At 39.3% G+C, this 27,528-nt stretch overlaps 1 protein-coding gene across 2 annotated transcripts; it reads right to left on the bottom strand.

Annotated features, from left to right (window-relative positions):
* Positions 1 to 197: 197 nt before the first annotated feature.
* myh9b (myosin, heavy chain 9b, non-muscle) lies at positions 198 to 27,086 on the bottom strand. Of its 2 annotated transcripts, XM_077618037.1 has the most exons (41): positions 26,806 to 27,086; positions 19,005 to 19,336; positions 17,258 to 17,414; positions 16,791 to 16,818; positions 16,617 to 16,710; positions 15,898 to 15,918; positions 14,437 to 14,529; positions 14,297 to 14,360; positions 14,059 to 14,157; positions 13,838 to 13,981; positions 13,510 to 13,605; positions 13,066 to 13,337; positions 12,611 to 12,784; positions 12,356 to 12,529; positions 12,132 to 12,246; positions 10,758 to 10,945; positions 10,174 to 10,295; positions 10,030 to 10,099; positions 9,793 to 9,953; positions 9,563 to 9,671; positions 9,144 to 9,275; positions 8,001 to 8,207; positions 7,781 to 7,918; positions 7,004 to 7,127; positions 6,752 to 6,923; positions 6,455 to 6,667; positions 5,895 to 6,039; positions 5,580 to 5,786; positions 5,340 to 5,444; positions 4,819 to 4,971; positions 4,437 to 4,685; positions 4,158 to 4,370; positions 3,871 to 4,083; positions 3,267 to 3,428; positions 3,052 to 3,180; positions 2,857 to 2,945; positions 2,652 to 2,775; positions 2,356 to 2,564; positions 2,164 to 2,272; positions 1,691 to 1,863; positions 198 to 1,586 (listed from the first exon to the last, which is right to left on the bottom strand). In XM_077618037.1, exons 2-41 carry the CDS (start codon positions 19,329 to 19,331, stop codon positions 1,478 to 1,480), a joined length of 5,883 nt encoding a protein of 1,960 aa, XP_077474163.1. In that variant the 5' UTR covers positions 19,332 to 19,336; positions 26,806 to 27,086; the 3' UTR covers positions 198 to 1,477. The 2 variants fall into 2 exon arrangements, with proteins under 2 accessions (XP_077474163.1, XP_077474164.1); XM_077618038.1 differs by lacking the exon at positions 15,898 to 15,918.
* Between the last annotated feature and the right edge of the window lie 442 nt (positions 27,087 to 27,528).

The raw sequence follows: 27,528 nt of genomic DNA, 5'->3' as shown, positions 1-27,528 counted from the left end.
AAATTATGGCGATCTATGTCTTCCCTGAAACTGATGATCATTAAATTGTTACACAAAATTAGCACTGCCGTTTAAAATTGCTGCAACTAAAAAATACTTCACTGGCCACTGCTGCTTATAAGTTACACCGTTTTTTCCATGTTGAAAAATGTTAACATTAATGTGCAAAGCTATGTGAAATAAAATAAAAAAAGACATTAGCATTCAGAAAGCTTCTTTATTTGTAATACCAAACACCAACATTGTTTCCACTCTCGAGGTTCAGATAAACATGACAATAGAGATGCGTTATTTTAAACCTATTTTTGGATTGAATTTTATTTAATTGCGTAAGAGTATTTTAATGCAGTTTTTTTCTTTAGTATAACAAATTCCTCTCACTTCCCAGCAGTGTGAGCCAAAGCCGCCCTTGAGCACAGCGTGAGGGGTTTATGTCGCTACACTGAACGGTTGGACTTGTTGCACCATTGTGACTACCAACCCACTCCTCCCTCAACAAGCTGTGTCCTGAGAATACAGTGTTTGCCCTTAAGAATTACCCCATAACTCAATTTTAACTGAACAAGAATGAAGACATTTAACTGCACAAAATAGCCAAAATTTCAAGGGGAAGTGACATCAACACCATGGCCCATCTTATTTCGCTACATTTACAGGCAGTGCGTGTTGATGTACTACTCAAGGATCCGCAGGTTAAATTCCAACATTTAGAAACGTCTTTGCATGTGTGCCAAATAAACAAAAACAAAAAAAAGAAAATGCAGTGGTTGCTAATAGCAAGGCTACATGCTCCATCATTTACCTCAGTGCAAAATAGTATTTTAGCACAGTCAAAATCAAATTCCTTTACTTCATGTCATGTCTTCAATAGATCGCCTTCCTTATTACTCGCATAGAAATCGAATGAGTCGGTAAACTCAAAATATAGCCACGTTGATATTTAAATTGGTGCAATACATTTGAGCGTATAAACCATGGTAAGGCAAAAGCACAAGCAAAAGCCATAAACGCAGTACTTCCATTCTTAATCATAGTTAAAACTTCAGCATAAAATACAAATCTATAGATTTATATAGTACTTTGGTCCCCATTCAGTAATCAGTCTTCATGTAAGTATACTTCTGTTTCCTCATCCTTCAATTAGAAAAATAGATCATACATCAGGGCCTTTGTAGTTTGAATGTCTCCTTATAAAAATATGTTCTTTATGCACTTTTTTTCCAGAGAAAGAACTATAAGTCAAAAGTGAGAAAAAAAATATGGCGATTGTCTGTGTTAACGGCGTCTATCTGGAATGCATAGATTGTCGTTGTTAAAATGTTCAACAAGACACAAGTTGACTCGGTCTTTACCTGTAGTTTGCTACTAATCAGTTCATACAGACACCATGTATTTTTTTTTTGATTTTTTTTTTTTAACATTTGGGGTTATCGAATAATGGTTCAGAGATAACAAATTAAATGTCACCGTAGGCGGCTTATTCAGGTTTGGGCTCTGGAGTCTCGCTCTTGGGTTCAACCTCATCGTCACTCTCGACCCCAGTGCGGGTCACGATACGACGCATGGTGAAGGGGAGGTCGCCACGTCTATAATGGAGAACAAAGGCAAAAAGTAAGTACAGCTACATAAAGGCCCACTACCACATAGGGGGTAAATACAGAGACAACTTCAGAAAACTTTCTCTGCTCACCTCAACTTGCTTTTGAGGCTTGTCACCTCACGGTTCATCGACTCTGCTGACTCGGTGGCATCTTCCAACTCCCTTTGCAGTTTTCGTCGGTTCGCATTTGCTCGCTGAGCCTCTTCTTCGGCCTCTTCCAGCTGACGTTTCAGTTGCTTCATACGCGAGTTCAATTTGTCCGCCTGGTAGACAAATTAGCACAAAAAGAACCACTTGAAATTCCCACCATAATCTAGATGAGCTAGTTCATCCAAAACATCAATGAACAAACTCCACAGATTCCAGGAGTTGTTATTCTGACATGTAAATATGTGAAAACTAAAGGATTAGTGTCTTTAAATTTCAAAACATTGTGAACACAACAGTATTTCAGTTCGATTTTAAATAATTCAGTTAACATAGTTTTGTCATTTCATTTGTTTTGTTAGTGATGAGCTCAACTCCTGTTGCCAAAGAATGCGAAAAGGGGGAAAAAAACAAACCTGGTCTTTGTACTGCTCCGTGTTACGTCTCTCATCGTCCACCTGGAGAACAACCTCTTTCAGTTTCTTCTCGGTGCGTCTCACAAGCTTGGAGGCACTTTGTCTCTCTCTGGGCAAATGAGTAAAAGAACGGTTCAGACTCTAGTTGCGTCATGTCATGATCTCTTTCTCTATGGTTTCTGATAAGCTCACCTGGTTTCAAAGTCCAGCTGCTCCTCCAGTTGAGCAATTTTAGCCTCCATGGCAGTCATATTGGCCTTGTATTTGGACTTGACTGTCCCTTCAATCTCCTGCAGCTTAAGCTTCAGGTCCTTGTTCTGGCGCTCCAACTGGGAACGGGCCCCTTCGACGCGCTGAGAAGAGCTACGCTCGGCGGCCAGTTCCACAGTCATCTGCTCAGTCTGAGTGAACAAGGGGTGATAACTTTAAAGCCTTGTTTTGAGCAAAAAACCCAATTGATTTTGAAGACTATAATGAAAGAAGCAGACCTGAAGCATTGCTTTCTTCATCCTGTCATTCATCAGCTCAGTATTACACTGCTCCTCCTCCACTTCTTCCTCCAGCTGAGCAATACGAGCCTCCAGGCGCCGCCTATCTTCTGCGACTTGAGCACTATGATAAGTCATGAAAAGGGTTAAAGGATTAGGAGGGCGGAAAAGACCGACGGAAGAGGAGGTTTGAGACATGTCTTACTTTTTGGAAGCCTGGTTATTAATCTCATCCTGCAGCTCGTCTCTTTCCTGCTGTGCCTGTCTCTTCACACGCTCTGCAGCCGCTAGTTCCTGTACAGGGACACCATGTTAAGACTGTGTTGCGCTTCAATTACTCTTTAGCTGAATTTGTATTGAAGCAATGCACAAAATAGGTGGAGTCTGTATGAATAATGACCTCCTGCATCTGGAGCATATCTGCTTCCATGCTCTTCAACCTCTTCTCAGTGTCTTTGCTCTGGGCAAGGATATCCTCTCTAGACAGGCGAGTGTCGTCCAGTTCCCTAATAAGTTCTTTCATTTGGGCCTAAGGAGCATAGAAAACATTTAAAAACAAAGTTCAATGGTAAAAGTTTGAGAAGAGTTGTCTCAAGCTTATCAACAGCAACTGACTTGGATTTTCTTCAATTGTTTGAGGGCTTCTTCGCGATTTTTGTTGGCCATGTCAATGCCTGCTTCCAACTCCTTCAGGTCCAGCTCCAGTTTCTTGCGTGAAGCCACGGCAGCGGAACGCTGCTTCCGCTCATCCTCAAGCTCCATTTCCATCTCACGGACCTGAAAAAAGTACAGTTGGGAGAATATACATTTGGTACTACAGAGTACAGACAAGGAAATCCAACTGTGTATTTTTTTTAATCTCTCTATTTAACCTTCTGCTGTGAATTTAAATGACTGATGCTTGTAGGTCTCCAATTCAGTTGAACTGGCTCACAGTTCAAATGGACTGGATGACTAACGTCTTAAATGGCATCCAATGAAATAAAAACTTGAGAAAAATTGTCAAATGCAGAATGACAGTAATGTGAATAAAGTAGAAAGCTTCTTTTTCTTGACCCCTATTTTTGGGCTATAAGGCCCCAAATACAAAGTAATAACTTTGCAAAGAGAAACTCTCAAGATATAATCCATTGAATAATTGGTTACTAGATTTACTTTTTGTCCAATTCATTCATTCTTAATTTCATTCACAATATGGATTTATGGAGCAAGACGGTACCTGTTTGACCAAAGACCTCTTCTTCTCTTCACCCATCTCATCCCGTCCTGTCAGGTCTCTCTCATATTGAGCTTTCATGGCCTGCATGTTGACCTCCAGGCGCAGTTTGGCATCTTCAGTGGCCTGCAGCTCATCCTCCAGCTCCTCCAGTTGAGTCTTCATCTCCTCTAGCTGCTGCTCCATTGCACGTTTAGATTTCTCCAACTCGTGAACCTGCACAACATGAGTTTGTTTTATTCTTTTCACAAATCTCCAAGAAAACGATAATCTCTGAAAGTTGACCATACATTCTTTCCGACATCATCCTTGGATGATACCAGATCCTCCATTTCAGCCCGAAGCAATTTGTTGTTGCGGTCCTGGTCCTCCTTCAGATCAATCAGGGATTCCAGCTCGCGGGCCAAAGACAACGCCCGAGTCTCTTTCTCGCGGGCCTCAGCTTCAGCACGATCTCGCTCCTCTGCGTAACGTGCAGATATGGTCTTCTCCTCTGCTAGCATCTGGACAGAAGTTGGGTAAGTTACTCGAGCTCAACCACAAGACAGACCTTTTAAATGTAACCTCACCTGGTCAAACTTCTTTTGCTTCTTCTCTAGGTTGGATACAATTTGTCGGAGATGGTCCTGATCTACAACCATGTCATCCAACTCTTGCTGGAGACGGGTCTTGGTTTTGTCCATTTTGTCAAAGGCAGCGCATTTCTCTTCCAGGCGCTGGCATGTTGCTTCCAGGTCTCTTTGCATCCTTTTCTTTCCTTCTTCAGCACTCTCCAAACAAGTGGAGTCTTGCTCAAGTTTCTTCTTGAATTCTGTCAGCTAGTAGAAAGAAAATAGACGCATAAATGGAGCAAATTATTATTGCCCATACTGGAAAATTTGATTGTTACAGTAGATTTCAGACTGTCAATAAAGCAAAATTGAGAAGTCCAGTCAGTGGTGTTTTTCATACCTGAGCATGAGCCAATTGAAGCTGTTTTTCCACATTTCTTTTAGCTTCTTCTTCCTCCTCCAGCTGTTCCCTCAAGTTATTCTGCTCATCCTCCAGCTGACGCAGACGCGTGCCCATTGACAGTTTTTGTCGTGTTTCTTCCTGAAGTACTTCCTGACATTAAGAGAAAAATAGATTTTTTTATAGAGGAGTTGACATCAGGGTTTTACAAGCCTGATGGACCATTAGGCTTTCCGACCACATTGATTGCCATTTACAATAGACATCCAATTCAATTAAACGGAGGACTGGTTGCGAATAGACATGTTTCAGTGCCATTGACGTCATTTAGTCTAGTTTGACTAGGCTATTTTCCTCCATCAAAATGGACGTCTAGTACCATGTATAGCAGCCAAGCAATTAACAAACATTTTTTATTTGCTGAGCATTATGCAAAAACTTCAATTATAAAAAGGGGTTTTAAAATGTGTCCAAGTCTATTAAAAAAAACACCAAGTACTACTGTGTGGATGAAAGCATACCTGAACATCCTGGAACTGAGACTCCAGTGTGGAGCGGTCTTTGGTTGCCTTAATTGACTTTGACTCCACATCATTTAGGAGGAGATTGGCGTTTTCCAGTTCTGCCTGTAGATAGTTACATACACTTATTTTAACTCATGAAACATTCAGGTTTCTCGGCATTTTATGGACACACGAGGCACATTTCCTTTCTGACTTGTCATGTACCTTAAGAGCAAAAAGAGGAATTCAAAAACATACCTGCATTTTTGTGGATTTCTCGGCGAGCTCCATCCTCTGACGCTCGGTCTCGGAAAGTTTCAGCTGCAACTCTTGAACCTGCGATTCAGCCTTTTTCCTGCGATGTTCTGAATCTCCTTTTCCCTGCATCAGGCTCTGAAGCTCAATGGTCAGTTCATTCCTCTCAGATTCAAGAGCCTGTTTGGCCTTCTCCATGGACACTTTATTCTGCAGGACAGGTCATTTTAGACAAAAAGACATTTAATTCACTTGCTTAAAAAAACAAGTGAATTAAACAAGAACAAGTAGGAATTTGAAGTTAAAATGTTACAATACCCGCTTTGCCTGCTCCAGCTGCTCATTTAATTCATCAAAACCTTGACCATGCTTCTGTCTCATGTCAACCATTTGCTGTTCATGCGTTCTGATCTCATCTTCTAGAGCCCTCTTGAGCTGGGCTACTTCTGTCTCACGCTTGGTTCTGAGCAGGGAAAGCAAATTTAAAAGTGAAATTACAAAAAGGATTTAGCATTCTCTTAGTATTAATATCAATTAAACGAAGAGCAATAGAAACTGAAACTTTGATTCATTATAGCACCTTTCGTAGGACCAATGGTCACAACGATAACTCTTGAGGCTTATTAGAACTGGGGGAAATAGGGTTGGTTGTTACACTTACAAGAGGGCGTTGGTGTACAATATCAGAATTAAAATGTTCGAAATACGTTGGGTCGTCACTATTCTCTTACACAATAAATTTCTAGTTGTGAAAGTGTTTACAAATAAAAAGTAAGACAGAGCTGCAGCTTGATTTACATTCTGTACACCCTTCTCCCTGACATAACTGTTTAAGATCCCCAGTTATGAGCAGTCGATGTATATATTAACATGACTACCTAAGTTCTTGCTGGGCAGCAGTGGAGTCAAGTGTGTCCTCCAGCTCAGTCTTGAGAGCTTCCAGTTCTTCTCCGAGGTCCCGACGATGTTTCTCGGCTTTGGTACGGGACTGTCGCTCCATCTCCAGATCATCTTGGAGTTCTGATATCTGAGCATCCATCTCTCGGATTTTTTTATGAGCCATATTCTTTTGTGCAGCTTCCTCCTCAATCCTAAAAAAAGGTACAATTCTTAGATTAGCATGTAGAATTTCACAAACATTTGTAAAAGTGATGAGCCATGTCATCCAGAAATACCTGGCTAGAGCGGCTTGTAGCTCTTCCTCCTTTTTGGCTAACTGAGCACGGAGCTCAGCGATCTGGGCCTGCAGCTCGGAAATTTGGTCGTGCACGTCGGTGAAGTCACCCTCAAGTTTGCGTCGGTTCTTTTCCAGCTCTTGCCGTTGCTTCTCCTCCCTGCGCAGTCGGTCTGAAAAATGTTAACACAAATTTGTTATTAGTAAATACTTAGGTTAAATCAAAACCAGTAGTTATAACATCGCATTCTACCTTCAACATCTGTGATCATGGCCTCATGTTTAGTTTTTAGTTTTTGTAAGCTCTTGGATTTCTCTTCCTCTTCAGCAAGGTTGGTAGTGAACTCCAATATTCTGTCCTCCATCAACTTTTTCTCCTGAATTCACAAAGGAGTTAAGTACATAATATATTCTATTCTGTTATAATGAAAAATACATTCAAAACTTGCTAAGTTTGGCATTCTGATCATCTAGGACACAGGTGTCAAGGTGGCGGCCCGGGGGCCAAATCTGGCCCGCTGCATCATTTTGTGCGGCCCAAGAAAGTAAATAATGAGTGCCGATTTTCTGTTTTAGGATCAAATTCAAATGATTATACATGTACATTACATTTCCTGATTTTCCCCATTTTAAAATCAATCATTGCAATTTTTTTAAATCCATTTTTTTTTCTTTTGTGTTTTTAGTTCAAAGTGCATTTTGTAAGATCTAAAAATAAATATAGATATTTTCCGTTTTCCACTTTAATATTGAACATAATTAAAAATATATATTTTGTTTCCATTTGAAATGAAAAACATGATTAAAAGAAATTTTCCATTACAAAGAAAAAAAAGCTCAAATAAACATTGCTTTAGATCTATAAAAACGGACTAGTTAGGGCTTTTGATCTAGTTTTTTTAATTCAATTTAAAAAAATCTAAATATTAGATCTAAAATGGTCCGGCCCACATGAAATGGAGTTGACGTTAATATGCCCCGCGAACCAACCTGAGTTTGACACCCTTTACAATGAAAAATACATTCAAACCTTGGTAAGTTTGGCATTCTGATCATCTAGGACCATTACATCCTCTTCAAACTTCTTCATTTTGGCCTCCATTGTGACCTTTTCCAGTTGTAGCTTCTGTCTAGCTGCCTCTTCCTCATCCAGCTGTTGCTCCAAGTCCTGTTTTTACACCAATTTGAATTAGGCACTAATACCCTACAAGTCTAGAGATTGTTTAGGGAGTGACTGTCTCACAACTTACGGAAATATTTTGCTGCATCTTCTTTTTCTCGGTTGACAGCTGAGAAGCACGCTCTTCCTCCTCCTCCACACGGGCTTCCAGATCGTGGAGGATCTCTTCTAGTTCCTGCTTCTTGGCAGCCAGGCGAGCTCTCATTTCTTCAGCTTCAGCACAAAGTTCTGTTTCAGCCTGAAGCTGTTCCTGCAGCGCCATTTTCTCGGCATTCAGCTACACAAGCAGAGGGTACAGCATTTAAACACTGGCAAGCCTAGAGCAGGCATGTTTTTTTTTAACCTGGTAAGCCTTAAAAAAATACTTTTAGGTGAATAAGCAACTGCAGGCAAATATTGGCTTGACTCATTTGAGGTAACATCTGTAGTGCAATTTAGCCCTCAGAAAATGATGGCTCATCACTCAATCAAAGCCATAAAAGTCATGACATCATTAGAGTGACAAGCTTTTGCGCTTTAGAATGAAATGGTTCGCCCGCCCTTTTTTTTGCCGATATTCACGAGCTTTGGGAGTATTCTATGCTTGATCCCATTTTCATCAAATGTTATTAGTCAGTTATGCTAAGTGCCAATTTCATCTGCCACAACTAAATCGAGTAATTCCATTAGAAAAAAAAGCTTCAAATTTCAATTAAGCTTCAATGATTTGTTTGTGTTCCAGGATTACAAAAAAAGTGGAGAATGTCAAGTGAAGAACTTTAAACAACGACAAATTGTCACGTTTGCTCCGTTGAGGACAGAACAGACGCATTAAAATGACTTACAAACTGTGGCCATCTGAGTTGTTTGTGCATGTGTGTGTGTGTGTGAGAAAAATGGTGACTAGCGATGCGCACTTGGCCCCGCGATGAATTTTCACACTAAAGTTGATGGCTCACTTGATCTTTGTACAACAGATTTCAGTGATGATGAAGAGACAGCCAATTTTTTTTAAACCCTTCAATGCATAATTAAATTGCAATTGTAAGGGAATGCATAGTGTGGGAAGAAAAGTTGGCATTCTTTAGTAGCCAATAGAGTTGTCAGTTAAAAAAGTGCTGATCTGGGCTTTATATTTAAAAAAAAAACAATTTAAAAAAACTTCCTAGTGTTAAGGGATGTAGTTGGGGTGCATTCTCTGACCACAATAGTCCTCTTAATTCTTTTATTGTACCTGCTGATGTTGGTCTTCCAGTTCCTGTAGTTGTTGTTGAGTATATATTTGCTTTTCCTTCACTTTGCTCAACTCATCATCTTTGGCCTGCATCTCCTCTTCTTGTCTGCTTACTTGAAGCAAAGGCTTCACCTGTGAACATAATTTTTAAAAGCTCATGTCATGTAAAAGAACATTCTACATATTAAAGTTATAAATTTTTTTAGAAAAGGGAAGCGAGAAATTGAATGGGGACGTCTAGCACTATCAATTGCACTGAAAGATTAGAATTTAATCCCGCTCCTCACAGTTTAAATTACTAATTGGATACCTATCATTGTAAATGACAGGCTGTGAGTTATATATTGTGGACTAGTGAGCTTTTGCTTTGCAAAGACTCCCCACAAATTTCAGGGAGGAATTAGGGTTCCGATTCTTACCTTTGTGAATAGCCTCCACCACTGCCAGTTTCGAAGTTTGAGATAAGCAGCACAATTCCTCTGAATCACCTTCATTGCAGTCAATTGCTGTTGTCGCCTTGAAAAAGCTCTGCAAGATTTAAAAAAATGAATAAATAAAAAGTTACTCGACAAAATACATTTTATTTTCAGACATACTTTAGCTAAATGGTACACGTGAAGGGAGTGTACTAAAGGGCTATTATATTTACCTGCGGGCCAAATGGCCTCTGCACCAAGCCTGGAAACTAATAATAATGTCTGTGATTTTCATGTCCCTCTCTTCTTCCAGGTGAGCAAGAACTCCAGCTCTGAAGAAAACTTTACTTTGCCCAATACGGTAGAGATTGGGATCGAGCTCCAGACTTTTAATCTGAAAGGGAAAAGCACATTCATGTCTTTTGGGGATGCATTGACTAAAGACCAAACAGAAAACAGGAAACTCTTACCATCAGCACACAAGCTTGCTTTCCATCCATGAAGCCTTTGGGAATAGCATTCGGAGTAAGGATTTCATACCTGGGTGAAGAGAAGATAACGCTTAGTGTATTTTGGCACTATAACTGAAAACCATGTCCTTAATATTTGACTACCTCTGTCTAAACTCCTGGAAGACAATTCGGTTGGGAAAGCCTTGTCTGCAAATACGAATGCCCTCCAGGACACCGTTACATCTTAGCTGATCCAAAACCAGATGCGGGTCGAGTTTTCCGGCCTACAGAAGGCGAAATGAAAGAAGAATAGTGAATATAATTTGTCCAGCAGAGGAGGGTGTTGGGTAATATCGGGATTAGAAAATTTAGGGCACCGGATCACTTGAATGAATGAAGCAATGTCTTATCAGGTACATTTCTCAAATGTAATGTCTTCACTATTCTTTATATTGTTTTACAGGATAGGTTTCAAACTATGTTTTCCAGCAGCTCTCATGTGTACGTGTATCAAAACCAAAATAGAAAATCATTTCAAGCAGTGCATGCAGTCTATTGTGTAGGCGGTGGGTACACCATCACTGCATATTTTGAGAACGCAAAACCTATGCAAGTTATACAGACATGGAATAGTGGTATGAAATGATGCGCATTTATGAAAGAGTTAAAAATTGTCACTATCAACCCTGTTCTTCCCTGACAATCTTTGAGCTGTTTGTTTTCCAGTGTTTATGTTTGTCTGATACCTTTTTCTCGTGGTTGGGGATGATACAGCGAACAAAGTTTGGATTCGTGTTCCTCAGAGTGGCCATGAGCTTGGACAGTTGCTCTTTGTAAAGCTGACCTACGGTGCGGAACATGCCCTTGCGGGTCTTAAAAGCACCTGGCATCTCTGACATGCCGGAAACCTTATCCAGGCCAACTATGCGATCAACTATAAAAGACAGCAAGAGAGAAACATTTATTCATTACTTATAACATTTCAATTTAATCAGACAAATGGTGATGGGAAAAATTCCCCCAAAAATGCATGACAGAGACAAAATGCACCATCCACTTCCTCAGAGTGGACAACCACCAAGAGAAAGTAGTGGATAAAGAACTAGAAACAATAACACCACACAATAGATGGGATGCACAATGAAACTAAGGGGAAGTACAATCCAGTGAGGTGTGGAAAGACTATGATTACAAAACAATAGGAAGGGCAAAACAGTGCAGTGGGAGAATGTCAACTGTTCACGCAGTAGTTTGGTGTGAAAACTATGTGTTCAGTTAATGTACATGTGCATTGAAAAGGTGACAAACTTGTTACAGCGGGCATTTATTTGTTGTGAGGACCCAACAAAGGGGAGAAAAACCAAACCCATGCAGCATATACCCATTTCTGCAGTACCCATGACCACCACCAGGAGTCCCATACAACACTATTTCATTGGAGAAGGAAAAGGAGAGTTTTCAATGGAGCAAAAAGTGGTAGGTTTAAAAAGGAGTCATGCACAGTCAAAACTTGAATATTTCACTGATGTTTCTTAAATATAGGCTTTTAGACCAAAGTAGGTTTCATTGATCACTGGGGAAAAACCGATGGAACATAATTATGTTAAAGACAGTAGGAATGATAGGAAACAAACGGCACATACAAAGAAAACCTTGTCACCTGAGTCTGAGTGTAGTATAGGAAAACGCTGATAAAAATAGGCTCTCTGAGAATTTTGAACCTCTGAGTGCCAAAGACATTTGGGTCAAATGTAACATACAATGGAGCCAAACAAAGGAAGAAGGATTTAAAGAAAAGGTAAAAACAGAGGTACGCAAGGACAGTAAAAAGAAAGAAAGCAGTGAAATGAAAAACAGAATGAAATGGTCTATTAGCTATCGGTGCCATTCACGGTAATAGATGCCCTTCTACATGGCTTTCATCATCAGTTTTTTTATGTTTGCGTATTTAGTGTTGCTAATTATTTTAATAATAATATTCTAATCATTCTCAGATTCTTTAAAAGAGAAGTTTAAAAATGCACTAAGGGTGGACGGACAATCTAAAGTGTTAAAAGCCTCTGATGAGGAAGGATTACAGAAAATATCTGATTTCAATAACTACTCCCCCCCAAACCTACCATCCTTCCAGAGTTCAGAGACAAATTTGTCTGTTGATTGGTTGAGCAGTGAGGCAACATTGTCATTCAAAGGATCCATGTTCTTCATCAGCCACTCATCAGCTTTATAATCAACCTGTTGAATGAAGAAAATGGTGTCAACATCTATTTGTAGTCATCGGTTAATGACATTGGAGTAATAATGAAAACTACTAAAGAAAAAAAGTAAACATTTGTTTGCTCACCTTGCCAGCATAATGGATAACAGAGAAATCAGCTTCATCCTTCAGTTTCTTAGGTTTAAAAAACTTAGGGTGGGTGCCTTGCTCCTGCAGCACTTTCTCAACAAAGCTCTTGTCTGTAGCTTTGGGAAACCAGCACTCCTCATCCAGCAAAGCTAGAATACCAGGAGGGCTGGCCTGCAGACAATGGTGAAATTTTGCTGCTTAATATATTAAATACAAAGTACTTGAGCACACAAAATCCCACCAGCAACTCACAGGTTTCTCAATGAGTTCAATGCATGGCTGCAGGTCAAGTCCGAAGTCAATGAAGCTCCACTCTATGCCTTCTCTTTGGTATTCCTCTTGCTCCAGGATGAACATGGTGTGGTTAAAGAGCTGCTGCAGCTTCTCGTTGGTGTAGTTGATACACAACTGCTCAAATGAGTTAAGCTGCAAAAAAAAAGTGAACACCGACCGAGTTATGACCACTAATTTCATTAAAAATAAAACAGTCAAAGAAAACTGTCCTTCACTTTTTATTTTTAAGTGAAAAATATTTTTTTAATTAACTCGTGTTTTTAAAATGAGCAAAACCAATGAATAAAAACAGAAAAAATACTGATCAAAAACTTATTAAAATGAAAAAACAAAACAAATTGAATAACAATGAGGAGAATATAATCTGCATCACAGAGGAGTCCGACATCCATGATCTACATATTTTGGTTTACCTCAAAGATCTCAAAGCCAGCAATATCCAAGATGCCGATGAAGGAGGCTCCTTGTCTCTTGGTTTTGTCTAGGGCTTTGTTGATCCTCATGACCAACCAGCGGAACATTCTCTCATATGTAGCTTTAGCCAAGGCCTCCACAGCAAACTCTGCTTGCTCCTGAGTCTGGGCCTTTTGGACATAGTCTCGACCCACCTTTATCCTTGGTGTTAGGATGGCCCTGGTCAAGTCTGTGACATTCATACCCATGAGGTGGCAGACCTTTTGAGCAACTGTAAATTGGAGCAGGTGAAAAGAGATTGGAATGTGTGAACAAAAAAAATTGGAGGAATGCTGTACTTACGTGCCTCTTAAATGCATTTTGCAGTACACAAGTTAAAAGATAAAGGAGTATGATCACAATCTAATTTTGTTATGTTTATAAACAACAAAAATCCATTCTACCTGTGTTGTCAGGCATGGAGGCTTGATCAGTATGACGCTCCTTTTTGAAGCTCATGTTGCCCAGTTGCATTACAGAAGACACCACCTTCAACATGCCTTCACAAAAAAAAGAAACACAAAAATTCCCAATAACTAAACACGGAGCTGGGTGAAATGGCCCAATTCTAAAATCTGAAATTCTCACCAAAAATTTAAATAACTGGCTGTTACTCTTTTTAGCAAAAAAAAAACCCAACTTGAATCAGAAACATTAAGGCTCAAACTAATTCAGCAATTTAGCACCCTGCCTAACTCAATTTACTCGAAATGGTTTGCCAATAAGCTTTACCGATCTGCTCGTCCTCTGGGATACTCATAATCCTCATGGCATCCATAGTTTCTGCAAACATGTCCTTGTCCTGTGTCCCGGGAATTGTCACGTTTCCATTGGAGAGGAAGCGGTAGTTGTTGTAATTTTCAAGGAGTAGCTCAGCTAAAGAAATGAAAGTGAGAGCATATGAAAATTTGCAAATAACCCATGCGTGAAGTGACGGAGGGCAGGGGAATTACCACGCAATTTATCTCCAGCTCCTGTGAGCAAGTAATAGAAGATATGGAATGTCCGTTCTTCCTTGGCCTGACGAATGGCACGGGACTTCTCGAGCAAATCTAGGAACCGGTCTGTCAAGGATAATGTTACAGATGTATCCGCCCCACCCAAATTGTTTTTGTTTTAAGGACGTGTTATCCACACTTTCATGCTACCTCAGACAACTGGCAAAAAAAAGAAGTTGTAGAATAAGGATACAAGTTTCAATATTTGCACCAACAATATAACCGTTGACATCAAAATTGATCCGGATGAATTTGCCCTACAAAGAGAAATTAAGACATTACTCAAAGTGGACGCATTTTAACACTCGACAAAACCAGATACTGTGATCTTACAAATCGGGATGAGTTGTCATTTTTGACTGTCTTGGCATTTCCAAATGCCTCTAGGATAGGGTTTGCTTGCAGAAGCTGCTTCTCCAGCTCCCCCTAATGAGGAAAAAAGCTCAATAACAATCTAAAAACATTTTTTTAATTATAAACAGGGTCAATATATTTTAATTACTGTGATCCTTTAGTGCTGTAAATTAAAATTGATAATAAATATCAGACATACATGTAAAATGAGAAAAGTCACCAGGAATGCCATACACAATGAATCAAACAACTAGACAACCACAACCACCCCATCACCAGAATGGAAAGATATAAAAACAAGAAATTGATATATTTTTCAATTAAACTGCAATACCTTTCACCTGCATGTTATTAGTACCACTTAAAAAACAGACTGGTCATTTAGAAAGAAAATTATGGCTGTAAAACTACGACTGGGCGATTAAAAATCCTAACGGGCGGTATATGGCCCTCGGGCCGAGGTTGAAAAACGTACACACACGATCCGGGGGCGGGGCGAGCGCGCGAATGTCGTGGTGGCGAAACGTCCGTTCGGCGAACTGTCCGGTCGCCCAAACGTCTTTCGGCGAATCGTCCGAGTACCAACTAAAACACCATTGACATGCTAAAAAAAGTTCTATTAGCATTTAATAAAAATAGCAAAATAGCACAATAAAAAAAACAAGCTTAAATAAATTGTTCAAAGAATTGTGATTGTACGATATGGAAAAAAGTTATGTTTTTTCTGCAGCTTTTTTCAGCAATATGTCGGGAAAAATAAATATCATCAATTGATATTTAAACCGTTTACATAAAAAAAATAAAAAATGGAAACAAGACTGATTTTAATTGATTGTAAATTGCCACACGAATTAATCTCAAGGAGTCTACAAATTGCAGTATGGTAAATCCAAAGAGGTGGTGCTAAATGTTTAATATCTGTGGGTTGTTACGGACAAAAAACAGATTTCACATGAAATGTCAGAAGCTGCTTAGTAATTAAAATGCTTTGGCTTAGAAATCATGACGAGGAAAATGGAAAACCAAATCCTAGACAAAAGAGAACAAACCATTCGGACAAGAGGACGCACCGAGTAGCCACAGAAATCCTGCAAAAATTCAGCCAGGCAAATCTAAGTTCTGCATGTAAAAACAGAAACTGAAGTTACTTCCATAATTAGGATCCCCCTCCCCTCTTATCCTACAATTGTCTGGCTGAATTTTTTTTCACAGGGACACAAACCACTGCTGCTAATCTGACGGCAAACTTCCTTTAGACTTCCAAAAGGCTTGAGAAAGCAACCTTCCCTTTTTCCGCAACACAAGACAACACAATACCCACAGCAATTTGCTCAAATGAGGGTAAGCCGCAGGATGGAGATGAGGAAATGGAGAAGGGAAGGCGATGACAGAAGCAGGTGGGGAGGAAGAACGGATAAAAGGGAGCGAGAGTTAACTCACATGTGACAGGACCAAGCTGCTCTGTTGATGGGAAGAGAGAAATATGACAACCTCAAAAATGGAACCATGGATGGACACTGATGTGGCTTTGCCTGAACCACACTAGGTCACATTCTGCAGTGTGTGTCAAATGCCTGGCAGTCTACACATATTATCAAGTGTAGCCAGATGTATCTCATGTTAAATACAGTAAAGTCAAAAAAGCCAAACATTAGCAATGCTGTAAAGCATCTGGTCTGTATAAAATGTCAACTCTCTGAGGGCAGTTACTGTATTTCAGTCTCTAAATCTGCACAACTTAACTAATCTTGATTGTCAACACAGTTTTCTTAGTGTGACTATAGTATGCCAATAAAAGCATTGTAAGCTAAATAATGTTAATGTGATTGAAAGGGTGACCGTGTGAAAGGTAATCTTGTTTTGAGCTTTTTAGGTTTTTATTGTCTCCTTTGAAAAAATGCAAGGGTGGCAGACCTTTCATTTTTAGGCCACATCACCCAAAACTACAGGACGGATTACCATTACATAATCCATTTAGACACACACCACATAGACGGAGGTAAACAATGTGCCTAAGTGTACAGTGAGGAGTTCAGGACAGAACAATATCAGCTAAGGTGTATGCTTTGTCATGAATTACAGACAGACAGTTTAGAGTGATTTGAGGGATGAAGTGAGTATCTCAACTAATATTGTAAAAGAAGTATGAATTGATTTACCTGATCTTTCTTGGTCTTGTGAGAAGAGGCTACATGAGCCAGATACTGGATTACTTTCTTGGTGTTCTCAGTCTTACCAGCACCAGACTCTCCTCTGAGAAACCAAAGAAGATCATAAGTTCATTTCAACTCAAATTCTGTGCAATATCAAAATGTGCATATTCTGTAACTCACGTGCAAAGAATGGACTGGTCTTCACGATCTACAAAAAGGTTGAAAACCAATGATTAGACGGGCGATAAGTACAGAATGTTATCGTCTGTGCATCTCATTTGTATAGTGGGAAACACCCCAGCCACAAAACAGGAAATCAACATCCGGCTTCTTGTAATCGAAAAGATCTGCTGGTGTGTCTGACAAAGCTAATTACAAAGTGTCTGGAGATGTTCTTCTGGTTAAGAATGTGTGTTGTGGGTGAAGAAAACTGCACAAATGCAAGATGTGCCATTTGTAAAGTGCTGAAATTTCACTTTTTGCTTGCCATTATTGCACTAACACTGCTGGCGGAAAAATGAACTTCACTGATTGAGGATTCAAGGGTTGGGGATTTTCAATGACAATGTTGCAAATTATAATAAAGCCTTTTTGAAAAAACAAACAAACAGATAATTACAAGAAAGTGGACTACAGATTGAACATACCCTGCATCATGCTTCTGTAAGATATGTCAGTAATGGCATAGATATGGGGTGGCATTTCATGTTTCTTCTTTCCCTTGTACATATCAACAATCTCCTCAGAATAGATTGGCAGATTCTTGTAGGGATTAATGACGACACAGAAGAGCCCCGAGTAGGTCTGCAGAACAGAGGACACAGTTAAAAAATGTCAATGGACTAGTGATTCAAGTTGGCTGAGCATAAGAATAGTCTATTGAAAACATATGTACGTATATAACAAGCAATTGATCAGCATTGAGTGAAGTACTGTTTTTTATTGCATAGTTATTTCACATTCTAGACAAGTTAGCTCATTGCTGTCTGTTTTCAGTACAGAACAGAGTTCTCATGAACTTCAACTTGGTCCTTTCCTATATTATGTAATGTCAACCCCACCCAGAAACGAGTTCAAAATGGAGAGCAAGTACTCCACTGTAAACCAGAATTGCTACATGGCAGGTTACTCAAGTCGAGCTGGAGAATCATTTCATGGTTCAAATGCATCAAAGAAACCTCTTAAAACCAAAAAAGCCAAACTGATAGGTTTTTATGGGGTTAGTTTCTTGATTTTTTTCCCCTCCTGCCATTCCAAGATATCCCTCAAGCATTTCCCACGCGAGCCTACGGAGCCTCGAGGCACTCAAAATGGAGCCTAGACCTCAAGAGGGCGCAAAGGAGGGAATGAAGCCAATTGACCGGGTCATAGGAACCAAATCATTCACAGCGCACGACATTGGGATAAACACAAATAATGATCATCAATTATGACGTCCTTGCATTCCACGTTTGCCTATCAAAGACTGCTTCCTGTTCGCAGTCAACACCGACAAAAACAGTTTTAAGGAAGGTAAACAATAGGAAAGGAACTGGGGATAGACAAAAATTAAGTAATTTAACATGCAATGCGTTCATATTATAGACGGTTATACTATACAGTGGTACCTCGTCATACGACCGCTCGTCATACAAAATTCTCGTCTTACGGCGGAAATTTCGATCGAATAATTCGCCCGTCATGCGATCAAAATTTCGTGATGCGACCAATTTTGCATATCTTTCGTGTATAACAATATCTACGAGCACGGAACGATTAATTCAGACGAGTTTCTCTACGACCAGGAAATGCACAACACGCATGCACGGGGGGGGCAAAAAGAGGGCTTTCTGGGTAATGAAGTATACTCGTGCACACAACACCCATAGGCAATGGCAACCTTTCTCAGAATAAAACTTCATTACCCACAATCAATACGTGGGTAAGCTCAACTATTGTATTTCCTGTTATTCTTTCTAAGGAAAGAAGCTCCCGCGATTGTTCTTTAGAAACCATTTCTCGTTGGCAAGTGGTCGTGCGTTATCCTATTGTGAGGACATTTGTGTGCATCATTTTAGTAATATTTTGAAGGCAATACAACAGCAAACAGTCCATCGATAGCGAACGTGAGGGCGGAGGCGTGGCAAACCGCCAACCCGGAAAACGAAGGTAACAAAAGATTAAGACAAAACTAGAATTCAGTTTTGTGTAAAGTTACATTAAACGTATGTTTGAGTGTCTGTATATATTAATCCAAGTTAATTTAAATTTGTTTGTTCCGTTTACGAGTGCGTTGTCGTGGAAAAAAAAATATTAAAATGCAGCAGTTTTTTGCTGACTTTTATAACCCATTTCCACAACATTTAATTAGAAGTACACACAAGTTCAGTCATTTTGTAAATGTTTCACACTCACGTATATGAGTCCGGAATAGTATCTCTCCTTCAGGTTGTGCAGCACGGAGGCTTCATTCAAACAAGTGAGCTCAGCCATGTCTTCCACCTTGCTAAACTTAGGTGGGTTCATCTTCTGGATGTCATCTTTGTTCACCCTGACCTTCTTATTGGAGTCTGCCAGCTCAACCAGGCACTCATCACCTTTCTCCTCCTTCAGGGAGCCAGCCTCAAATCCCAAACGCTCTGAGGGAACCCATACTAGTTTCTTGGAGGCCCAGTCAGCCTGCGCCAAAGGATTGTTGATCAGATTCCGGTCCGCGTATAGATACTTGTTTGGGTCTGCCATGATAGCTGGGGGAGAACAGAAGGGGGGGGAAGAAAGTGAGTTATAACTAGTAAAACAATATTTATATTCTACCAAATACAAGTAAAGACTTGGTATTCTACCAGTCCATAATTTCACTTGTACTTTTGTGTCTTTGCAGCATGTAAAGTTCTTTACAGAAGTTATAAATAACAGCAAATGGATGCTTCGATTGGGTCACGTCAACATAAAACCTTTTTTCCATGTTACACAGTACATGTTAAATGTAAACAATCAGAATGATGTTAATGTTCACTATCCATTTTCCTGTTCACTTCATGTTAACCTTTTGTTGCAGTTAATGTTTTTACTGTACACATGCAAAATGCAAACAGACTCAGGAATACAGTAGACTAGTTGTAGTATGCATAGTCATCGTAATTTCAAAGCATATTGCTAACCCACATTTCACAAAGCCTGACCTTTAAGTGCTCATAAAAAGCAGCGTCTTGACAGGGAGTGCTGCGGTTCAACGCCAACAGAAAGTGACTCGACGAGTATTACCAGTACGAAGACCAATAAGCAAACTTGACAAAGAATCTCCTGGCAATTGATTTTCCCTACATTGGTGACCTCGACTTTACCATTTCAGCTCAGTGCAGTTTTCCCAGGACTACCAGAGTTGTTGCTGATGTCATGGTTCTCTTAAGCAGGTCTGCATAACTAGCAGGGCTCCTTTCCAGCAAAGTAAAATTGTCTCTGTCACTCTGTCAAGATGACACTTTCAATGTTTTACAACAGATCATTTTGTTTAACGGGATTGCAACCCATTGAAGCACATTATCTCTGATCTGTGAGAAAGAAAACCGAGAGCGCCATTCTTCTCATGACCCCTACCTCCCTTGGTTGCAGAAGAAATCCATCATTGCTAAAACTGCCTCCAAGTCCAACTCTAGTAGGACGCCTACATCCTGTCAAACTGCAGAGGGGAAATTAGTGATGCTGTTGTTCCCGCTTGGTTCTGTATGACTTTTCTAGGCCCTAGGACACGGTCATGTCTCTCTCTATAAGACTAAACTATCCCCCACCCGCAAAACAACCACCCTCTGCTGTTTATCCAGTCTTTTCAGGGTCGCATTCCTGCCATACTCACCCTCTGTATCAGGGAGAGACAAATTCCACAAATGTCTGTGCTTTATCCACTATTCCTCCTTTCTGACCTACATATTTTTACCGATTTTCCCCCACATCAAAACAGCTTTATCTGCCCAATTAATACCTCAGAGCATATTTTAGGCACGCCCATTGTGAGAATGCATGGGTCGACTAGATGGGAACATATTTTGTCTCGTCGGTCTAATTCCAACTCTTATAATTAGCACTTTGGTAAAACTACATCAAATGGACAAATATTTGTATATCTAGTGAAAATGTTCCTGATTCCCAAGTCTTTAATATTATCAAGTAATGATTGATTCATATGGTATTAATGGAAAATCAATTTTCATCAATACCAGATTTAAATTAGACATCTGCTACACTTGGGCATATTGCCTCCTCAAAGTCAAATAATAATGGTCAAAAAAGCAACCAGTTTACAAAAAATTAACTAACAAAAAATTGTAAAATTATGCTCTAGGCCAGGGGTGGCCAAACCGGTCCTCGAGGGCCGCTGTGGGTGCAGGTTTTTGTTCCAACCGATCAGCACAGACACTTTGACCAATGAGATTTCTGCAGAAAACAAGAAGCACCTGACTGCAATCCACTGATTGCACTTGTAGGACACCCAATTGGTGAAAAGGTGTCATCTTGATGGGTTGGAATGAAAACCCGCACCCACTGCGGCCCTTTGTGGAATAGTTTGGACACCCCTGCTCTAGGCTGTCACCCTTAAGCCAATTCTTGTCACTTTGTGCTCACCTGTGCAGACATTTGGCATATGTGAAAAAGTCATTCTGTTGATTTCTATTGCACATGCTTGACACAGAAAATTTAGTGACACATTTTCAACTACCTCAAGAGAGTGCTTTAAGACAAAAATAGCCAACAGCTAATTTGACCTGAACTGCTCTACATTGTAAAGAGAAGGAATAAAATGCTCCTACCAAACAACTTTAGAATTAGACCTTACCTTTAGATTGACTTAGAGTTTCAAAAAGCAGTCAAAAGAGCCATGAAATAACTCTAAAGCCCCAGTAATTCTTGATAAAGACACTTTCTGGCAATACCCGACACAGTGCACCAGGAAACGCATTTTATTATAACCTCCAGATTCCTTGCCAGCCTGCAGAGTCAGTTCTATTCCCATTTCAGAAGCTGTTCCACATAAGGTTCCTCATTAACCGAATACATAGCATTTGGTGATATAGACTGATCTAGACAACAACGTTATAAAAATACAATGGGGGAAAAAACCTTGAGAACGTGTGAGAAACAAGGAGCACAAAGGAAATGGTTCCTGAACATCATACAACTCCCCAATTGCCCTGCTGAAAAAGCAGGTCAACATCAGTCAGTAAACGGAGCCCATACATCCTATCAGACTCATTCCTTTCCGCTTCACTGGCTTCCTGAGTTACTGTAATAACCAGGGGTCTTGACGCTTTTTAACCACAGAATGACCATGTAGAGGCATACTTCTGCAACTCCCATCCTGCTCCAGCTTAAGGCTTACATAGCAGTGTTGAATTAACTGTTGCATTGACAGGCATATTAAAAGCATAAATGTCAATACTGCAGTTTCCAGTAACTTGCATCACCAAATCAATAACTCAAAACTATCCATTTTTCCGGAAACTATGAATACTTTTAACACAAGACTAGAAAATAAAGCACCCCGGGTGTTTCATATTTTCACCTTCCTCGTTCTGCCCAGGCCGATCAAGATTAGTTTTATGGAGGAGGCAATTGCCAGAAAGTGATAGCAAAAAGTATTTATTAAGAATTTATTAATGTTTTTATATCAACCCATGGCGTTGTAAATGTGTTAGGGGAAAAAATGGGAAATAATTGGAAAATGACAAATGTTTTGTCAGATTTTGAATAATGTGTGCTATCTGCTTTGGGCACACAATTAAGTACTATAGGAAATGAAAACCTAGCTGGAAAATAGCTTGCCTGCCTTAAAGCTCTGCATCGCCTTTCAACATTACTTTCCACATTCCCCCAAACCAGAACCACTTAAATGGTAAGTTGGCAGATGCCATCAGAATAAAGCGGAGTTTCCATCAAGTGATATTTGACGATGCAATTTTTTGTTCCTTTACTGTCACAGGGTGTGTCAAAATCACTTCTTATGCAAAATAACTTTTGTTCTACGCTATTTGGATGCCATAATGTGAATTTATGATCTGTCAGTATGATGAACAGAATCCAAATGAGGCTATCTAGGCTAAATCAAAGTTTAAGGGAAAAAAAAGTCTTGCCATATAATATAAATGGTTGTTCTTGATTTGTCAGCAGATTTGCTGATGAAAGAATAGTGGCCAAGAGGGTGTTTGTCTAATAATCATTTGCAAGGCACTCTCTACACATTGCTCAGATTACACTACTGACCACAGTGTTTGGTTATTTAAGAGAAGTATTTGTAAGTGTAGAAAGTGTACACCAACTGCATTGGCTTTTATATAAATGAAGTGCCCCAGCAGACCACAAAAGAATGCAGAGGGGGATTTAGAAGCACATTTTTTGTGCAAGTGGAACGTAGAATGGGCACATTTTGGCTCGACTTTATCACCCGTCTAGTTCAACTACCCCCACCGTCCTTAATTTTTTTTTTTGGACTTTAGCCTCACCACCTGTGGCCTTTATCTGGATTACTCCCCATGAGTATATGAATAAGATTGATAGATTCATTTTGTATCATTTGAGCAATCATCTTTTTTCACGTGCAGCCACTTCCACAGAAACAAGTCTCATGATGCAGCATGCTTGCAGTGGATGTGTTGCATAATGTTTAAAAAATATTAACCACTTTGGAAGAGAGAAATGCCAGGTGGACAATACAGTACACGAAATTAACTATTAAGGTGATCAAGTCCATTGCATTATTCTGTAGCTCTAAAATAAAAAAATAAAAATGTTGACTCATTTCATTTGGCAGTACTGAAAGGACTTTTCTATATGTGACTTATCTCAGATAATAAGATAACGGTTATGTTTTATTCCTCAAAGAAATGCAAGGCCAGACCAGAGTCCATCTTTGTTCCTAAGAATGCACCAGCATGCTTTCAGTCAGGGCAAACATTTCCTGATATTGTTAGACTCTTTCAAACCACACAGGTGTGTGGGGGAGGAAAAGGGATAAGATGGGCTGGGCTAGAGGCAAAAACAACTTAAAAAACAAATGACGAAGGGAAGAAAGCTATGGGTGATGCAAACAGAGGACAAAGGACGAAGACTGAGACAAGGAAATGAAAGAAAATAGTGAAACACTGAAACAATTGTTTCAGAATATAAACTGAAAACCATGAAGCTTTTTACATTGAAATCAAAAAAGTTTACATGTAAAAAAAATCAATTTAAATAAAGGTAAAGTGAAATTATGGTACTGTTAACACATGTAAGGAATGCCAATACCAATAGTGTGTATAGGTACAGAACCATGAGTTGTTTTGTTTGGTAATGTGTAAACATCTCATCTGACACGCAAATGTCAGTTCATATTTTGAAAGGTCAATTGATGATTTAAAAAAAAAAATCATTACTTGCCTTCCCGAAGATCATGATTGACATCATGCCACCCATTAATCTTTCAACAGTTTAGGCTCAACTTACCTAGACGTTAAAATTACTGGTTTCGCTGTTATGATAAACCTATCACAAGAATGTCAGATGCAATTTAATTGAGCTTTTTTATCATTTATTCAACTCAAACAAATCATAACTCAAAATAGCAAATTTGAGATGACCATGCACTTAAATTATCCAAAGAACAAATGAAATAAAGAAACCAACTAACTTGTGAATAACCACAGCCGTGACAAAAACAAGCTCTTTGCATGTCTGCATTTTAAATTTTGACCGCAATTTATAATAAACTTCCAAGTCCCAGAGGGGCTTCATTAAAGACACGGCTAATTGGCTACCATGCACAGAGACAACGTGAAAATCTCGGCAGGAGGATCACTCTAGAATGGCAGTTAAAGCAGCAAAAATGCTTGCTCAGAGAAAATCGATAGCCATATACATTAGCAGCATGTATTCCATGGCTCAGAGCAAAGTATCCTGCAAGGGAATAATGTTACATATCATAAATTGCCAAGATTCTCTATAGGCTATTTTCAGGCGTTACCTGGGTGATCAACACGTACATTGTTATAATCCAGCTCTTTTTCTTCTGAAGTAATTTCAAACATTAAAACAACTTTAATGTGGCGAGCTCACACTGATTTCAAAAAGTGGAAGCAGACATTAGATATAAAGACCATTTCTGATTACACCAATAAAAGCAAAAAAAGGGGCTGCTCTCCACTTGCCCTGAGCCCACAAAGACTTTGTACCATTAAAATAAATGAAAAGGTAGACTTTTCACAGCTTGTCTGACTATAAAATGGGCCAAGTTTGTATGCGTTTTCAACCACATGTGCAAACAGAGAGATGTGTGCAATCTCTACTGAGCAAATGCGGCAATCCTCACATGTAAAATCATTTTGCTCTTAAATAAAATCTATTAAACATTGAATTTTTAAATCAATGATTTAAATGTTAATAATGTTCTAAAGCAATTTAACATTTTACACCCTCACACTGAAATATACATAAGATAAATTATCTTGCCCTGATAAATACCTTGACTAACTCAATCTGCTAAAGGTGATTGTTTAATTGCAAGCGAAGCAGGTTTATACCTGTTATCATATGAAAGATAATTTTTAACCTCACCTACTTTCAACTTACACAACCGAAATTAGTCTTATAAAAGCTTCATTTTGATGCCAATTGTGGGATTTGAAATAAATTCTCATAATTTGAAGGACACACATTGACAGTCGGGTCAAATTTGATTTTTTTTTTAAATTTAACCCCTCTTGCGCCTTGAATTGTATGATGCATTTACCCCTGCTTGGGAAGTAGTTAAATGCAATAACTGGAAATGCCCCAAAGTCATGAACCTTAATAAAAAGTACAAGCGGAAGTTTCATTGTAAAATATTTGTTCAAACATGGAAATTAAGGCACCAATTCAATTCCCTTTTCCACACTACAATAAGAATAAGAACAACAAAAACATAATCCTAAATATACATTGAGTCAAGCTGTGTTTTCATTTTGTCCTTAATGACTTAACATTATCTTAAAATCTGGATGCAATATTTACCAAGCTACTGCATAATTTTCCAAAATTACCATACACATTGCTAACATTTCCCTTCATATCAAAATATTCCGTTATAGCTGTAAAAACCTATACACTGACATTTCTTAATTTTGACTTTATTAACATTTGAACTTCCCAATGTATGTACTGAAAGCCAAAAATAATGATTCATTTTTTTAATCTAATTTTAAATTAGACCCAAGCTCCACATATAACAATTTGGGTCATGTAGGCTACAATGTTAGTATTGTAGCCTATATGTGATGACCTAAAATGTGATGTCCCTGTATGTGGAGGTCAGATCTTTGAGATTTAGAATAAATAAATAAAATAGTCACATTCCCTTTAAAGAGAGTTAAAAATCTCATCCCAGATGACCAAAAATAAGCATGGTGCAGAAAAATAGGACACATGTGGAAGCAATGACTGTGAAAAGCTTGAATTCTTTTAATTAGACAATACAACAATAAATTATTACATATACTCACCAAATCAGAGTAATTAACCTCGAGCCAAATACGTCATACTAAATGTATTCAATCTTGTTGCTCCACAAGACCAGGAATTTAACACGAGTTGAAAAGAAGCAAAAAAATAAAACTAAAAAGTACAAATTAAAAAAAAAGAAATGCACCGTCCAATTTTGAGGTGACACGCTTGGGTGAGGTTGGGCTGGTCGACCGGTGGACTACTGACGTCATACCCATAGTCAGACAAGTTAATCTACCCAAGTTCAATCACCAAATAAAAATGTACTTAATAATACATCAAATGAATCCAATTTACACGCGATCGAGAGCCACTTTTTGGTTTTATTTGGGTTAAAACTGGGAATCGGCCGGTCTCATTCAGCCGAATCACTTCCTGCCTCTGCCCTTGTGGCTTTTAGCCCGGGCCAGCTGCCACAACGCGGATGCTATAATTGACTTCTTCCACCCCTCGATTAACAAATAAATGCATGTACAAGGAAAAACAGTGGTTATAATTTGCATTAAATAAGTTTGATTGTTTATTTCAATCGATGTTTTTTTAAAAATCAGTTCCATGCGGTGCCAGTCCAAACCAAGAGAGCAATGCACTAGCTTGCCAAGCTTCCTGGTTCTTACGCTTGAGTGACGGCCGGGTGAATTGAATGAATTATAAGAGATCCATCGTGCAATGACATGAAGCTAAAAGTAGTTAAGTTGTAAATCATTACCTTCTTAAAAGGTGCAGGACGCCTACGTAATGGTGGCTCAGCCGGCGTCGACGTGAGTCAAACTTTCTTTTTTTTCCAGTCGATCGCTACAGTTGCCAGGAGTTGAAGCTACACTACAAACAGCCGATTCCTCTGTGTCGTTCTCAGCTTTTTTGTGTCTTTTTTTCCTCCCTTCTGACGCCTCTTCCTCCTTCCCACCCTCTTGACTTGAAGCTTACTGGTTCGTACAACTTTAGTTGAGTACGTTGCCCACTGGGGTGCGGTCCAAGGCGAGGCGGGCACCGGCCATGTTGAATCCGCCCCATTTGTCCAAGATCGTCTCTTATTGGCCAGCACTGTCCTGTGAACCAATCACGTTGCCCGTTAAAGAGAAGCCGGGCGGGCTAAACATGCAGGCAAAAAAGCTGAACTTGAAAAAGCTCAAAAGAGGAAGGGGTTGAAATAAACAGCATGTTTAATGAGAAAGGTATGTGCATAGTAAGAATTGCTATGACCATATAAGTACCATTTACTCTCAAGAGGGGACCGCATCATCAAGACCCCCCCTATGTGTCAACAGTCTTGTCTGACTACAATGCTCAGTCAAAATAAGTAGTAGTCATGAGCCCCCTGCAACTTCTGGAGACAACCTGGGATTTCCAATATTTGCGTATTATTGTGCAGGACATGTACATGACATTTATTAGTAATGAAATTTGAATCATTTAATTGTCATCGGCGACC

Source organism: Stigmatopora argus, chromosome 14, assembly GCF_051989625.1.
Source record: "Stigmatopora argus isolate UIUO_Sarg chromosome 14, RoL_Sarg_1.0, whole genome shotgun sequence".
Taxonomy (NCBI): Eukaryota; Metazoa; Chordata; class Actinopteri; order Syngnathiformes; family Syngnathidae; genus Stigmatopora; species Stigmatopora argus.
The sequence above is the reverse complement of the archived record's forward strand: the minus strand, read 5'-3'. Positions and strand labels throughout refer to the sequence as shown.

Excerpts from the sequence above, each read along its gene's own strand:
- myh9b (XM_077618037.1), bottom strand. The coding sequence starts at position 19,331 with ATGGCAGACCCAAACAAGTATCTATACGCGGACCGGAATCTGATCAAC. Across the intron at positions 13,338-13,509 it reads CTCCATGCCTGACAACACAG|TTGCTCAAAAGGTCTGCCAC; the intron begins GTAGAATGGATT and ends TCCAATTTACAG. Across the intron at positions 7,919-8,000 it reads AGATGCAGCAAAATATTTCC|GACTTGGAGCAACAGCTGGA; the intron begins GTAAGTTGTGAG and ends GTGTAAAAACAG.